Source organism: Heloderma suspectum, chromosome 8 (genome assembly GCF_057233095.1).
Source record: "Heloderma suspectum isolate Gila_16-S chromosome 8, 16-S_ref, whole genome shotgun sequence".
In the NCBI taxonomy this organism is placed as follows: domain Eukaryota; kingdom Metazoa; phylum Chordata; class Lepidosauria; order Squamata; family Helodermatidae; genus Heloderma; species Heloderma suspectum.
This window is the reverse complement of record NC_139465.1, coordinates 5294245-5311953: the sequence shown is the minus strand read 5'-3', so window position 1 is coordinate 5311953 and position 17709 is coordinate 5294245. Positions and strand designations below refer to the sequence as shown.

The following is a 17709-nucleotide window of genomic DNA, read 5'->3' as shown; positions in this document are numbered from 1 at the left end:
CACACGAGGCTCTAATAAAGTATAAGACTATAGGTTAAAAAAAACTTCTGAAAAAAACCAGGAGAACCTGGTATACTTTTACTGAATTTATACATTCGCAAAGCCTCCTTCAGGTAGGAAACACAAAAGCAAGTCCTTCCTAACCCAAAAGACTATTCGGGCTCTACACGCTCACTCCAGAGCAATCATCCATCACAGTTGCCCCTTCTGTACCATAGAACACTCAGGTTTGATTTCAAGGTCCTACAGCTCAGTCCTCGAGTGACAAGACCAGGAAGCAGCAATGCAGGGGAGACCTATACTGAACTCCACTTGTACTTTCTCAGGCAGATAATCAGTTTAAATTGACCATTTTCAGATTTTCCCTTGTCCAACTCCCTACCCAAAACAGTGAGCTCTGAGAATGTATTCTGAGCAGTCTACCAACCCCACCTTCAGCAAGCAAGTACATTCCTAACCTTGTCGATTGAAATCCATCGGCGGCTGTTTGCAGTCTTGAGCTCGGTGACCACTGGCTCCACAGTTATAGCAGGAGAGATTCCCATTTTTTTTATGGGCTGTACCACTATTGTTGCTCATCATCCCCTGTGCTTGATAAACCCCTGCTGTACCTGTCATAAAGCTTTGCATTGGTGGCACAGCAAATGTGGACGGTCCACTCATGACAGAGTCTGGTGTTATCCCACTGCTGTAAGGAGAGTGAACCATAGGAAAAGCTGAGCTACTGTTGTACTGTTGCGTGTTGATGTAGCCGTTGCTGCACAAAGGATTGAAGGGTAGAAATGGGAAAGTAAACATTGAAGGTCCTGAAAAGGGGTGCTGGAAATAGTTAGCATAACTGACTGTCATGCCACTTGAACCACAGTTCCCACTGCAGCCACAGGAACTGCACACCATGCATCCAGGAGGCTGCTGCTGGTGGTGGTGGTGATGATGGTGATTCTGGTTTGGTACTGGGATACTCCCCCCTGAGCCACCACTGCTGCTATTGTAGAAATTGTTCTCAGCAGCTGATGAAAGCGTGGGGCTTGGACTGGGAGCGGGACAACTGGGTAGGTTTGTCATGTTTGCAAATGATGTGGGTGGGTGACTGCTAGAAGAGGCAGTGTTGCTGTTTGCACAGAAGCTGCTGCTGGGCATTGGGGCTACTGGCATACTGCTCATGGCAGAAAAGGCCACTTTGGTGTTGGCTGTATAGAGAGCAGTCCGGGGGGTTATTATTGCTGGGGACACACTAAATTGCATATTATTGGAGCAGGAAGATTGACCCACAATGGTTGAATCAGTAGGAACCGAAGAGGATACTAAGAGTTTGATGGGGGTTCGTGCCATATGGAAGACTGTGCTGGACGTTACAGTGGCTGTGGTGCTTGTTTCCACTATTATTCCCGGCTGCTGGGCTGTTTTCACCATTCTATCTAGGGTGGAAGCATGTACCATTTTGGTTCGTGGGCCAAAGCTAATTGAAGATGTAGAGGAGCCATTTTCAGGAACTCCAGAGAGCACTTGTACGGGCTGATGGGGAGATGCTGGCATCCCATCCACAACAGTATTTCCAAAACTCTTCTCCATCTTGATGCCCCCTCGAGGGGGCCCTGGAGAGAATTTTGTCCTGTCATCCAAAGACAAAAGCGAGTGCATAGATGACGAAAGGAGCTTCATGTCTGTATTTCCTCGCTCTGGTTTGTGCATAGAATTTAATATTCTAATTGGGGTGATGTGAGGGGAGCCTGCAGCCATCGTCTGTACTGGCAAGGTGTGATGAGTGGACGGACTAGACCCTGCATCATTCTGCACTGGTAAAACCTGAGCGGTAGGCCTGGCTGAGCTGGAGCTGAAGTGATTCAGTATCATTACTGGTTTTTCCTTCTCTGAGGGTTCCAAGTGGATCTCTACACCTACAAGAGAGACAGATGTAAGCCATAGCCAGTCACCTAAATGAGGCAGATACTGCAACAATAAATACACTTTTCCTTACGTCTCTCATTCTCCTCAGCACTGTCAGAGCTCTCTTCCCGGGTCTGGATTCCCATGGGGCTAGAGGAGGAGCTGGAGTATTCTGAAGAGCTTCCTTCACGGGGGGTTGTGGTGTTTGGTTGATCCACATCTACTCGCAACTCTGGAGGCAGGGAGGAGGAAGAAACATGTGTTCGAGATCAAGAAGTGTGAATGCTGTTAAATCTTTGGATAGACAGAATCTAGTTACTGCTGCAAGCTATACGGCTACCAACAGATCATTTGACTGAAAATACAAAATAATGTTGCTGTTCAGAACAGCCTAGTCCTAGAGCCAAGAGATGTCACCTAACCTGTGTTGCTCTACTCTGTGCATGTGTCAGAAGAATTTGACCAGAAGAGTCTCAGATTAGTGTAAGGAACACTCCAATCCTTTTACCCCATTTACCTGCTGTATGGTTACCACGGATACTCTGGATAGGGCCAATATGAGTAGTAGGAGGAACTCTGGCCACCCCAGTGCTCACAGAAGGGGACGTAGCTGGATTCATGGTCCGTTTCTCAGACTTTTCCCTAGAGTAAAAAAAAAAAAAGTTGAGGAAGCAATTGGTTAAAACAGACTTGCATTTAAATCTGAATGAGACCTCTAACAAGGTTGCTGTTTTCAGATGGGGTAAGCAAGCTGGTGCCCTATAGATGTTCTGGACTACAGTTCCCATAATCCTTGACCATTGGCCATGTTGGCTGGGGGCTTATGGGTTTGTAGTCCAAAATATCTGAAGGGCACCAGGTTGTTTACCTCTGCCTGAATGGGGTACAAGTGTACCATTTCTTTCAAGGAGCTCATGGTAGGTTTTTAGACAGAGGGTTTTATAATTGAGAAAGGACATGAACTGTTGTTTCCTCATATATGAACCCAACAGTCTAGCTACTACATAACACTGACTCTTGGAAGATTAAAAGCAACCTCGTGGCCATCCAAGATAGGTTCATACTTTTGCTAAGTCAAACCAAGGAATTCTGGTTCAACTTTAGAATTTTCAGTTATCTAGATCAGGCATCTCCAACCTTTTTGGGCCCAAGGACACATTTGGAAATTTGAGAAACTGTCCTAGCTACCACAAAATGGCTACCATGGGAGAAATGACTAGTCGACAAAGAACAAGTAACCTGCCCAAACGACTGAGTACAAGGCAGAGGAAGGGTTTGAGCCCTAACAAAATGACTCCTTTGAATCCACTTTTCTGTGACACCAGAAACCTTTCACAGAAGGCAAACTTTCCCGCTCCCCGGACTCTGTTGACCAGCTCATTCCCCGATCTCTTTATTTCTCACTCTAGATCACCACTGATGTACACACACGTGCACCCATATATCATGCACTCAGGCATACACACACACACACCTCCTTTCTCCTCACTGCAAGCACATCAAAAACCACACTCGTTCCAGTTCCCTCCAAAATCCACCCCCTCTCTAGCTCACCCCTAAAATCTCTCATACACATGCAGTCCCCATTCATTTAGGCATACAAGCAGACAACCCTCCCCACTCCATCCCCCAGGTTGCTCCCCCTAGGCTCTGCTAACTCCACACTGGATTATCTTGCCAGACAGCAGCAACAGGAGTTGCTTTTTCTCCCCCTGCCTTCTTTCCTTTGGTGTCTGGGTAAGCTATGAACGAAAGCATTGGCCTATAGCTGCCAGCCATCTTGATTTCTTGAGAATGTCTGAGCCCCATGTGCAGCCCAAAGGCATTCATGAGAAATAAAGATGGCAGCAGCTGGAGGCCTTCACTTTGCTTTGAAGAGATCCCAGCTGCTGGTAAAAAAAAATAAAAAAATTGTTAATTTATTTATTTGTTTAAATGGGCACCAAAGGTGGTGTCCAGGGGTGCATTGGTACCTGCAGACACCACGCTGCCTACCCTCGGAGGGACTAGATGATCTCCAAGATCCCTTCCAACTCTATGACCCTGTGAAAATAATACCACTATGGAGACAAGATGGTTTATCTAGAAAGCAAAGAAACAATTCAAAAACCTGTAGTACCTGTCTACAGGAGGATTGCACATACAACACAAGCAACCATTCTCTCTTTCAAACACACACACACACACACACACACGCCTCCAACCCAATGGATCATAGTATTAGGGACAGTAAATCAATATGGGTTCAGCATTTATACCAGGAGTAGGAAACCTGGTGCCCTCCAGCTGTTTTGGACTATTACACCCATCAGTTCCAATCAGCATGGCCAATGGTCAGTGATTATGGAAGTTATGGCCCAAAACATTTGGAGGCACCAGCTTGCCTATCCTTGATTTATACCTTTGAACGTTTCAATAGCGTATCACCACCACCACACAGTATGTGTTGTAGTGGACAAAGTTAGTTATATATCAAATCATATCATTTAAATCACATAATTTAAACAAACATAATCTTGAAAATACTACCATCTCAAGTTTCTTTCTCTAATTGGGATTTTTTCTGAAAGATCAATAGGTTCACATTCTGAACTTTTGTATTTATCTCCATGGACTTCAAAGAACTCAAAGTTCGCCTGGATTGAAACAAGTTTCCCACAGCTTAGCTTGTTTCTTGATTCACTGTTTGTCTTTTTGGTTTTCTTTAATACCTACTTTTCCAACTCCAGCTGAGTCTTGAGTTTCTTCTTTGCTCCCATTGTGAGGGATTCAAATTTATTCAGATCCTCTTCAGTAAGGCTCAGGAACTTGAAGATAAAGAATCAATTTTATAGCATGCAACATATACTTGCATAAAAACTGTATACTGTCAAACATAGGTCACCCTTCATTATGAAAACTATAAAGAGGAGAACAAAGTTAAACGCATACAAGGATAACTCCACACAAGTCTAGACCTGAAAGAATTCAAGGTTACTTATAAAAGCATTATCTACTGTCCCTATTCCTTGCAAAGTTGTCCCTTCATTCAAGGGATTACTACCGAGTACAATACCCAAAGTTGTAAGAACACATCACAGTTTTAAGATGACCCTAGATTAAGGATGCTTTGTTCTCCATGCATAACCAGCTTTTAAAATTGGTTTTCTTGAGCAGCTACCACTGTTGCATGCCCTTGATCATTCCTATATTATTTCTAACAAGATACCCAACAGCTGCAATCATCTCAATATTTATTTATTTCATTTCTATACCACCCAATAGCCAAAGCTCTCTGGGCGGTTCACAAAAATATCAAACTTTATGTAGAATTATTCAATAGCTACCTATCAAACGTACACACTAAACACACTTTTCAAATTGAAAACATACACCAGACCAAGCTTATTAACATTGATAATATATTTGAAGAAAGCAGAGAAAAATATTGGAATAAGTCTGTTATTAAATTCAATGTATCATTTTTATAAGGTGTCTATGTACTAAGCATTATACCTAGATTAAAAACATGACATATTAGAAATACAGAAATTAGAGCTCTAGGTTTAAGAAGCAAAAATTAATCCACCAGAGGGCACTCTAGATTTCTTTTTAAACCCCCCCACAATGATGTGATGAGTAGCTTTACAACATATCAGAGAGGAGTTGCAAGTAAAGACATTCTTTAAGTGAAATTTGTGCCTCTGCAGTAATAGAGCAGTTAATGCAGGCATGCAAAATTCCCCTCCGTTTACTTCCCAGCCATTAAATGTGCGAACATTTCTGCGGTTTTTTTACAACTGTCAAGGAACTGCAGTAACCGCAGCAGTGAGTGCTCTAAAAGGAGCTGTAAAAGGGGTGGGGGGCAATATCTCCCCTTTCTGGAGTAGCTGGACACTCGGGGAAGCATTGAGAAGGACACTGAGGTGTGTCAGTTCAACACTTAAAAGCCAGAGGATCACATTGCCAAGGGGGAGATATTGTCTCCTCCTCTGCTTTTTTGATGGACCTATTTTTGCCGCTTTCCCCTCCTTTTTGGTGTTTTTCGACTGACAACCCTGGTGTCAATTGGCCCCTAGCAACTGTGGGAAATTAGCCTATATGCAGTCTTGCCTTGTTAATTTCTTGTATGTTGCCTAACTTCCTTGGTGCTCCGTTTGACAGCTGAAACATACAAGGGAATTGACCAGGCAAGCCTACACACATTAGACAGCCATAAGAGCACACTTGCGCATTTGTGAAAGACTGACAAAAAATAATAATTAAAAAAATTAAGAACACGTTTGCACAATTTTCTGGGACTGAAAAAAAGTGGCAAACCAGTGAAGGTCATTCTAAAATGCTGCTTGGGCATCGGTGGAGGGGCTGTCACCGGTCGTGGCAAGGGCAAGATAGTGAAGAGCAACAGTGTTTTTTTGCTGTTCTTGCCGAGTGGCTCACCAGCCAATCCCCACAACCCACAATGAAATTGCTCTCCTGGGTTCGGACAACATGACAACCCATCGTGGATCGAACATCCCCTAGAACAAGCCATAGGTTGTCAGGACGATTTGTTGCCAAAAATAAGCCACCCTGCAGGAAGCGTTCTGGATTCAGATGACGCAACATCCCATCGTGACATCCAAACCCAGCCATTTACTTTAAGTGTTCAGGGAAGAATTCTGATTAAATATTAAATAGAAAAATATAGGGCAGCTAATTACCCAATACACACTAATCCAAACTAGCTGAAGAAGCCATATCAGCAATTCTAACCATAGTCTTTGAGAGAGAGAGAGAGAGAGCGTGCGCGGACACAGGATAAATTGAGCAAAAGTAAAGAAAAACCACTCTATTTCCGCAGCACTCTACCTTCTCCATTGTGAGCTGTTTGAAAACTGGATAGTACTTGTGCAAGCGCAGTTTCCGCAGCCAGTCTAAAATCCCATTTTGTTCCTGGGCCTGGGGAGTCTGAGGACTGGAAGTCATTAGAACGGGCGAAGAGTTTTCTAATTGGGAGCGGCAAGAGAGTGTGGATCCAGCTCCGCCTGAATGAGTGCAATGGGGAAGTGCAACTGGTGTAGCAGCTGGATGCTGCCCATGATGCTGGAGACTGTTCTGTGAAGACTGGATGCCAGCTACGCCACAGACAGGTCTGCAAACAGAGAAGCAGAAACTGTTCTATTTAACATTCCCCAAACCAAACAGGAATACTGTGCATTCTGCAAGAAAATAAACCAAATGTTTCACCCCAAGAGTGGTCCTTGGATCCACAATGCCGTTTTACATTTTTCTGAAATGGCTGTGAAAAGTCAAAGGACTGGTAAACGTAAGGCCACACCTGCTCCAGCTGCTTAAGGAATTGCTGCTCTAATAGTGTATGAGCCAGGCACAACCAAGAAAATGGAGCAGGAGAGGGAGGATTATGTAGATACAGTAACTAACCATCCAGCATACTTATTTCAACACAAGCTTCTTCTACAGAAATGTAGGAATTGATGTTAGCTGTTTGTCACAGGCCTGTTCTAAGTTAATGTTTATCTCCTGAGAAACACTCTGGGAATTTATTCTCATTGAACAGTATGTGCGGAACATGATATATCAAAACCTTGTCAGTGTGGATTTGTAATGGCAACATCAAACTTTCTATATGAATTCCCTACAGTTATTATTCACAAAGCATCCCTAGTAAGGAAAATGCTACACAGAAATCAGTCCTTTGACTTTATCACTGGGTCATGTAGTCTTTGCTCAAAACAGTAGCATGACATAACATCAGCAATAGCAAAAACTAGCACAAATGCTGAATTTGTACTGCACAAAAACAATATGTGAATTTAATATCGAAGTGATAGTGAAAAACATTCCCCATGATTACACAGGAATCAAGACAACATTCCACAGCTTGTCTACATCATCTTTCTCACTCAGACTCACACTCACAAAATTAATCTCACCTTCCAGAAGCACCCAGTGTAGTACCTACTTTATAAAGGGAAGTGTTGCCAGGACCTAAAAAAAGGAGATTGGGTGGTGTTTGAACAGGCACTGACTGGTTGAACATTTAGTCATATAGTAATTGGGGGAGTGGGGAGTGAATCTTTAAACTCACTTGAACTCTGAAATTGTTGGGAGTGAGATGAAGTGCTGAAAAATTTCTTGACATGGTCATTTTTCCAGACGTGGGAAGGTAATGATGCCAAATACCTGGAAAATGATTTCAATTGTGCAATGTTTTATTTGCATTTGGATCTCAAAGATCAAACTTGTAGCTTTAACAGAAGAGTGCCAAACTGGGAATTTCAGCACACAAGACACAAAATGCAAGTACACATACTGTCTCTCCAACAGGCAATAACTGTAGTAGTCTTCTTTTATAACATGTGAATGCTACAAGGAGCCCCAAATCCCCACAGCATGAACATGTAGCCAACAAGAAAAATATGATTTTCTCTTGTTAAAGAAAACACACCAAAGAGAGACAAATACCCACTAATTTCTGTAATGTGGTCATACTATCACCATGAACAGACCTGAATTTGTATGGACTCCAAAATTGGCTTCTAACTGGGCTCTTTAAATTCACATATGTGGTCACTATTCTAATTAAATATTTGACACGAAGACAAACGTCGAAGGGTACATGTAAACCAGAATGGAACTGTGAATAGTTACAATTTCATTAGAGGACGTTTTAGCATATCTTGCTTTTACAAGAGAGCAGCAGTACTAAAAGACAGCAGACAGGCTTCTTACTTAAAAATATATGCTGCCAACCACATATTATATAATTATGTATTGCCATCATTTCTCCAAAGTTTGCTTAAAAGCAACCCACAAAGTTGCCTAAGGGGGACAGGGAGAAAAAGACCTAATACGGAAAATGTTTCTATTGCATTCACACTTTAAAAACACAGTTTTGATTTATTAGGGGACACAAAAGCCAAACTGTGAAGGCAGTGTCTGACTTGTATACTTGAATGGTGGGAAAAATATGTAAACCTCAACAATCCAGATCAGATCTGGACATCTGGCAAGTCGATTAGCATGTGCTTTGCTGGAACTTTCAGCCCAATTACAATCTCAAAGGTCCCATGATGGTGGTTTTATTTTATAATGATTAGGGACATGTGAAAATCATTAATATGAAAAATGCAGGCACTACAACTTTTAGAGTCTCAAATTTGTAATGAATCCAGATTTTTTTTTGTTTTTAAAGACAAAGAATCTAGACTCCAGCTGTCATGAAACAACAATCACTGTGTGGATATGCCATTTAATCCAGCAAAGATATACTTAAACTAGACCTTTACAGCTGTTTGTAAGTCAACAGCAGCAATGATTGAAGAAATTTTGACCATTATATTGTTCCTGTCAACAAAACATGAACTTCAAGGTTTGGGAGAAATTAAACATTAATCCATTATTTGGTTTAGTTACCAGAAGCACACAATTCCTGTCTCAGTCCTGGGAGGCTACATAAGCGGTTCTGCCAGTCCTAGCAAAAAGTGAAGACACACTTCCCTAGGCTCTAAAACAAAGATATGCAGGAAATATGCTTCTAACGTATTACAGAGTACTAAATACTATGGGTTGCATCCGGACTTAATCGTGCTTAGAGCAGACCCACTGAAATCAGTGGGACTTAAGTCAATCATGACTTAAGATCCAACCCTATGATTTTAGAAACTGGACTGTGGCCCACAGACTACAACCTATTTCCTACTACAGGAACTGCTTTACCTGGCTCATCTGTTCCTATGGTGCAGTCCTTAAGATTTGTTTTAGCTGCACCTTCACAAAGTACATCTTGTGCTTCTACAGCTACAATGCAATTCCCTCTTTCTACATTTAATCCTGCTTGCTAGGAAACCCATTCCCAACATTATTTGGAGTGGGTTAGGGTATTTTAAAAAAATTTTTATGGTAGAATTTTATTGTTTTAAATTGTTTTATGGTGTGTTGTACATCGCCCAGAGTGGCTGGGTGACCAGCCAGATGGGCGATTAATAAATTTAATAAATAAATAAATAAATAAATTATATGCCAAAATTATTAACTCCAAAAAAAGGTTTTCAGCCTTTCCTTCAGAATCTTCCATGGTCTTCTCACCCAACCCATGCCTTATCTTTCTGCTCTTATAGCCTGACACATCCTTTCCTGTGACCTAAACTTATCCAACTCCATAACCCTCAGCCATCCAAAGGTCTCCTTCTCTCTGAAACATCTCCACCATTTCTCCCTTGTTGTTCCTTATATCTGGAACTGCTTCCCAGAGTGGTTCCATGCAGCTTCCTCCCTTATTTCTTCTGAATCTCTCCTCGAAACTCACCATAACTGGCAAGGCTTTGGAACAACCCTATACTTCCAATACCATTGTACGGGTGGGGAACCTGATTGGTCTGGGAGGCAATCTGGCAATTCAGGAGGGCAGATAACATCAGGGGCAGATAACATCAGGAGCAGACCTCTCCCCATCCCTGGTATCATTCACCCCCATTGTCCAAGCAGAGAGAGGCATGGAGCAGTTGCTCTGTGCTTCTCTTTGCATGTTGAAAAGGACTCCGCAACTGGTTTCAGCCACGTCTTGCCAGGCACACTGAAAGGCAGGTGTGCACTCAACCAGTGCCTGGAGGGGTGGCTTTTTGAGGTACCAGCTGAGTGTGCAGATGGCTTGGCTCCTCACATTCCCCAATCGAGGAAGGTGAGCCCATTCAGTCACCACCTTGAGGAGCTAGCTGAGTCCTGAGCTTGCTTCCCTGCCCCCCTTTCCCCAACTGAAGAAGGTGAGTGGGGAGCAAAGCCTGCTTGGGACTCAGCTAGCTCCTTGAGGTGCTGGAACAATCTCTTCCACCCTCTCTCCTCTTGGAGGGCATTGGGCATCTTGGTGGGCCGGGATTTCCCCATAACTGCTCTATTTTAACTTAGCCAAAGTTAAATTGAAACTGTAATTGAAATAATATTCAATATCATTCAGACTATAGGCTGTGACAGGGAAGATTTTTTGTACTGTAGATTAACAGTCTTCGTATTGTATTGGTCTTAGATCATGTTTTGTGGTATTTTTAGTGGTAGTATTCTGCTGACTATGGTTTATATCAATTTTTCTGGTGAGATGTGATGCATACATTTTAATTTTAATACTCCTCCTCCTCATAATCCACTGTTTAACCCTGCCTCTCTTTGCCCAGTTTTTTTTAGAATGCAGGCCCCTAGGGCTAGGGACCAGTCAAACCTTTCCTTTGTAAAGCGTTATGTACATCGATGGAGCTAAGAAAATAAACTTATGTATGGCTGGTCCTTTGCAATCCCTAAAAGCCAAAAGGATCCATTAGGTACCAAATGGGCCAGCAGCAACTCCTATTAAGAACAAGTGCTTGAGTGACTCAAGGACATGTAAGAGCAAGACGGGGCACACACACTGCCAGTAGTGGTGCTGAGACTGTGTTCCGAAGGTACCAGATATGCCATCCAAGAGTTTGGAGCACAGTTATTCATAATCTATGCTAGTTAACAAAACTAAGAAAATGCAATCAAGACAAATGAGAATCAAACAAATAGTAAGCATATCTGCAAGTTAAATCCCAGTAAACCTGAACAAAAAAAAGTTCACAGAGAGAAAGATTTCCAAGTATACCTAAGGTCCGATTCCAGGTCCATATGGTTTCTGTCTAAGTAAAATGAATCTGGACCAGCTAGGCAAGGAATGAATTTCTCCAAGTTTTCTTCTGGGTACAGTTGACCTAACTAAGAAAGAAGATATTAGATTTCAAACCGGAATATAGGAACCAAAAATGAGAAGGACAAAAGAAGAAAAAAATAAACTCACTCAATGTACACCATTTATTTAAAAGCAGAGTTGCACACTGTATGAATTATATCTATTCCAAAATGAATCTCACGATGCTTTTGGAATATCATTTATACAAAGGCGAAGGTAAGTTTTTACCTTTGAAATGAATTCAGTCACCTCGGCAGAAGACTTTGTTACCAATGTCACTGAAGAATCAGACCATAAAACCTTAAGACAATGAAGAATGATTTTAGTTCCTTGCACTGAACGCAACTGGAATTGGTTTTGCTAGTATGGGTTTTCAGTGTTCTCAGAGTGAGTGAATGAAGGAAAAAGGGGTCTGGCCCATTGTTACCATGGTGCATCTTTGCCTACATTTTAATTTCAGAGATTACTGTTCCCACCTTCCTCCCAACGGCAGAGACCTATATTATACCACTGCAACTACACTGCGCAGCCACAAGTATTAACATTTTTTCCTCTCTCATTACCACTGAAATCTGAACCTTTGTTTGTTTTATTTAATCAATTTATATCTGCCTTTCTGTATAAAATACATTTTGAATGAACATTACAAGCCAATTGCAATTCACATACCAGCCTCCAGTCATGTAGCATTAGTACATGTAAAGCAGCAGTAGAGTTGGAGGAACATACTCCTTATTAAAAACAACAACACAGAACCACACAAATTCTATTGTCAACTCCTATAGTTATTGTATTATCCAGTACTTAGACTGTGGCTACATTTTGTTTCCTCATGTCTGTTGCAAAAAAGGGTCACAAGACAAACTGTGCCTCTTTAATCAGCAAAATGCTCTATGGGAAAACTCCATATTGACGGTGCAGACAACATATTGCAATAATCACACCCACTTGCAGTGCAGGTCGTTAATGATGCTGGTGCATGCGTATGTGGCACACTGCAGACTCCGCAAATCAGTTGCCTATAAGGACACGAGATGGGCATCTGACCTATGGATTTGTACCTGAGGATTTACCAAGCCAACATTGTCAAGCAACCCTTGTTCTGTATTTTCAATAAGCTTATTCAACACCTTTATCAACACTACCCAAAGATTTGCTAGGCTGCTGGCTGACTGATTTAACTTATTTAAATATGTTATTTTTAACACAATACAGAAGAGTCTATTCAGCACTTAAACTCTATATTGTATTTTATTTTAGCCTGGGTATAGTAGTATTTGGGATTAATGGGAAAAGACTGCCTTTATCCTTAAAAAAAAAAGGGAGGGGGAGGAGTGATCTTTCCACATGACATTAGTATCAATGACAACCAAACACACACATTTTTCCAGCCCTGAGGATGCTGCCAAAAACACTGGTGAGGAGAAGACAGTTTCAAAATACATTACGTAACTGAGGAATTTCCTTTTCCCAGCACTTGTTCCTCTAAAACTAAGAAATAGCAGACAGCTTGTAGCTCCACCTCAGGCTTTGTTGATCACACACACACACACACACACACACACACTGCAAGGGGAAGAACAAACAATGCTCTTGGGTTATACACTTCTACAGCTTTAAGAACCGTAACTGGATGGCTCAATTGGATTACTAAGAAAACAGAAGGAGGTGAGCATCCAAAGTAGATCACAAAGAAGAGAAATGGGTTCTCAGGATGCAAGATGAAATTTATTATACAAAGCGCAACGTGTTTCTACCAGTTGCCAGCAGACTGACACAGAAGACAATCTTTTGCTGAAAAAATTCTGCAGACTTTTTTCTTTACCCCCTGAAGAAGGCATAAAATAAAAAAGGCTGAAATGCATTGGGCTTTGTATAATAAATTTTTATCTTGCATCTTGAGAACCCGTTTCTCTTCTTTGTGATCAATTGGTCATATTGCATGTGTCTGAGCATGCACAACACTGACTGACACACACACTACATACATTTGTTGGCCCCAACACCATTTTGCTGATAGTTAACTGTAGTTCCCATTGTTATGCTAGCACTATGCCCATGTGTCATTTCTGTGGTATTCTGGGGCAGAGGAGTTTATACATGCAACTCTCTCCTTTTGCAAGTCTGCCATGAAAACACCAACAGCTAGCTGTTAAGTCTAAGTAGCAGGCTGGGGAAAGAGGTTAAGAACAGCAGAAGACACATATTATTTATCTGATTCATACCCCACCTTTCTACCAAAAAAAGGGCGCTCAAAACAGTTTAAAACAGAACACCTTAAAATTCAATAAAAATGTAATTACAGAATAAAAACAGCACCTAATCCACAGACCCACTTACAGGCCAAAGGCTTTCTTGAATAAAGCCGTCTTTGCCTGCTGATGGAAGGATAACAGAGAGGGAGTGAACCTAGCCTCCCTTGGGAGGGAGTTCCACAACCTGGGAGCGGCCACCGAAAAGGCTCTCTCTCTCGTCGCCATCAAGCACGCCTCTGATGGTAGCAGTCTCAAAAGAAGGGCCTCTCCAGAAGATCTTAAGGACCAGGCAGGCTCATATGGGAGAAGGCAGTCTTTCAGGTAGCCTGCTCCCAAGCCATATGGGGCTTTATAGGTCATAACCAGCACTTTGAATTCTGTCCAAAAACAGACTAATAACCAGTTAAGCTGCTGCAATAGGGGAGTCGTGTGCTCCCTGTAACCAGCCCCGGCCAACAGTCTGGCCACAGCATTCTGGACCAGCTGAAGTTTCTGAACAATTTTCAAAGGCAGCCCCACATACAACGCATTACAGCAGTCCAAATGGGATGTAACTAAGGCATGTGTGACTGTGGCCAGTTCAGAAGTCTCTAGGAACGGGCACAGATGGCGCACTAGCCTCAGCTGTGCAAATGCAGTCCTGACCATGGACAAGACCTGGGCATCCAGGTTCAGGGATGAGTCCAAGACTACACCTAAACTGTTAGCCTGAGTCTTCAGGGGGAGTGTAACCCCATCCAGCACAGATTAAATCCCTACTTCCTGATCTGCCTTTTGATTGACCAGGAGCACTTCTGTCTTGTTTGGATTAAGCTTCAATTCGTTTGCCCTCATCCAGTCCATTACCGCCATCAGGCACCAATTTAGAACCAGAACAGCTTCCCTGGATTTAGATGGAAAGGAGAGAGAGTTGGGTGCCATCAGCATACTGGTGGCACCAAACCACCAAACTCCAGACAATATCTCCCAGCGGTTTCATCTATGTTATTTTGATAGAAGAGGCGGCTTCTACACTGGATTGTCTAAGGTCAGGGAATTACAATGCTTTCCTTATTCCACATGAGTGGAAGTAGGAGGTACAGGATGTTTTGTTGCTGTGACTTATGGTAACAGTACTATAGACACAGTGTTTGAAAAATTGCATTCTAGAAATTCAACACCTTCACATCTGTTTCCAATTTTCCCTATCACTATTTTGTTTGGTCCACCTCCACACAGAAGATATACTTTGAATAACTGGATGTACTGTCATATGAGGGCACAATCTTCTGTCTGCTCCCAAGGGCATAAGGGATACTCAAGATCCCTTAACACACATTACCCATCCTCTTGTACATACAATCACAGTAGTCCATGAACAGATATTTCTCATGCTTTTAAGGCATTTTGAATATGAATCGGTAATTCCAACTTCCTTTTCTAAAAAAATAATAATCAGGGCTTTCTACATCTTACGACATAATATATGTCATGACATAGTACCTAATGCCCCAAGCATATAATTTCAGCATCAGAGTTAATGCAGTTCAATACATTGTTTGGGTCTTTGAGGCAAAGGCATTTACTTGAATATTGAGTGTTCTGAGTGCCCCCAAAGGTTGGTCCCTTTTACACCTCCTTAAATTTAAAACTGCTCTCTCCTCATTGCAAATTCTTGGAACTTGCAAATTCTTGGAACTTGGAGCTTCCGTCGTGCATTAAAAACGTGGTTGTTCAGGCAGGCATTTGGGGTGGGTTAGGGTATTTTAAAAAAAATGTTTATGGTAAAATTTTATTGTTTTAAATTGTTTTATGGTGGGTTGTACATCGCCCAGAGTGGCTGGGTGACCAGTCAGATGGGCGATTAATAAATTTAATAAATAAAATAAAAAATAAAATAAACTTACCTCAAAGGAATATTCAACGTTCCTATCGTTCTTCTTGTGCAATAATCCCTTTAGTTCCACTTTTTCAACACTCACTGTTAAAAAAGAACGTAAGGTACATTATATGATCGAAGCAGGCAGAGTATCAATGCCACAGCATTATTTCCCTTCTCTCAATCCCACAGGTGAAGTTTCACACAAACGTAAGGCTGTGGACAGCAGCAATTGTAGCAGATGGCCTGTACTTATGGTGAATTATGCAGTGTGCGTTCTGGTGTTTGTTTGATGTCAAACCAAGCATGACCAAAAGACAGTTGACAAAGTCTTAAAGAGTAGCTATTTATGAGAAAATTTTGGAGTAACAATAAAATGCTTCTCCTTTGTGATTGCAGGGCTACCTCCCATAACATATCAAATTATCTTGCCTGGAAGCATGAATACCCCAAATGTTCATAAAGTACCAGTATTTCCACTCTTGGGCAGAACACAGCTGACATTATCAGCTGCTCAGAGAATTCACAATCCTAAATTACATTGGCATGACCAAGGTGGAAGGAGGAGGAAAACAGAAATGTTTGCCAAGACATTAGCAAAAACGGGGAAGGAAGGAGAATGGTTCTACAACTTTGTTCTCCTAAACTCTTAAAGTAATTGGCTCTTTCTCTGCAAAATAAAATGGAATACAAATGCAGATTCTTAGATACTTTTATTACATTTGTATACTGGCAGACCTCCAAGCAGCTTAAACCAGCATAAATTCCCACTTTATCCTCACAACCCACCTGTGAGATAGCATGAGAAGGGGCAGTGCAGTGAGCACCTTGAGTCTTTTAACTCTCTTGCCTCCAGTTGAGGCCAATCACCTAATTCTTTCTCCTTTAAAACTCTCACTCCCTGTGTGACCATGACAGAGCTCTTTTCTAAGCCTCCCTCTTGCCCTGACTTTTATATGAAGCTCTTCAACAACACTCATTTCCTGGCTCCTTCACCTCCCTCATGAGTTCTTTACTCACAAGCAGACCTCATGCCAGGTAACTAAGCCATTCATATGAACAGTGATATTTGTTTCACTGTTGCTCCTTGCCTTTTCTAAGCAGCCAAGTTCCAGATCCCCCATTTCTTTCAATAGTTCTTTCCTATCAACAGCTTGGAGAACAAAGGCCTTTCTCATGAACTTCCAAATAACCTTTCCCTGTTCTACCAGCCTAGACTTGTAGCAAGGTAAACTTGAGGCTATTGCAGGACCTATGGGAGCAACATGGCCCAAATGGAGTTCAGTACAATCATGTCTTGGTTTTGAAGGGAAAGAATTTTACCAGGGGCAGAAGCGGGGGGAGAGGAGAGAGTACTCACGTTTTCATGATCTTTAAATCACCTTTGGCACCAAACCAAAACTTGTCAGTGACAAGGGTCTAGGTATGTTTAAACGACCAATATACTTTTCTGGCTCGTGGTTCCTTCCCCTTTGGGATTTCTTGCCCTTTCCTTTACAAAATTTGGTTCTTGTTCTCACCAAGGTGTGCTGATCGGCTGAACAGCCGCACATGCTAAATGGCATCTCACAGTTTTCCAGATTTTCAAAAGCCAGATGGCAGATCACATAAAACAGTACTTCACAGGGGACAGTTCTATACTTGCTAGTGACACTGGCAGTCCCCCTTCTCCACTGCTTTGTGCAAGAAAACACAAACATCTGCTCCCAGTTTCGACTCAAAAGCTGCTTATCAAGTTTGAGATTGCTTGGCTTTTCTTTTTGAACTTTAGGAATGACTTAAAACAGTCCAAGGCCTTTTTTTCAGAACTCATATCCTGTGCTCTATTCTGAAATTGGGCTGGCTAAAGATGAAGGCCTCGGGCTTGGAGGAGCCTTTATATGCAGAGCAGGTTAACAGAAGCATGACCAAGCAGCAAGGAACAACATGGGCACTGCCAAGGAGTTGTGGAATACAGTCACAATAAGGAACTACTTATTAATACTTCTTGCACTGAAGAGGGCCAAAGCTGAAAGCTACAAAAGGTATCA

The 17709-nt window shown here is 42.0% G+C and overlaps 1 protein-coding gene across 1 annotated transcript in view; it reads right to left on the bottom strand.

The window, feature by feature from the left end:
• ZCCHC14 (zinc finger CCHC-type containing 14) overlaps positions 1-17709 on the bottom strand; it is a 46393-nt gene that overhangs the window by 4187 nt on the left and 24497 nt on the right. Inside the window, exons 3-12 of the mRNA XM_084812818.1 lie at positions 15708-15781; positions 11795-11866; positions 11483-11592; positions 7958-8052; positions 7803-7857; positions 6718-7000; positions 4603-4694; positions 2405-2529; positions 1979-2119; positions 459-1898 (exon numbers count right to left, since the gene is read on the bottom strand). Coding sequence (XP_084668944.1) covers positions 459-1898; positions 1979-2119; positions 2405-2529; positions 4603-4694; positions 6718-7000; positions 7803-7857; positions 7958-8052; positions 11483-11592; positions 11795-11866; positions 15708-15781 — 2487 coding nt within the window. The remainder of the gene's footprint in view (positions 1-458; positions 1899-1978; positions 2120-2404; positions 2530-4602; positions 4695-6717; positions 7001-7802; positions 7858-7957; positions 8053-11482; positions 11593-11794; positions 11867-15707; positions 15782-17709) is intronic.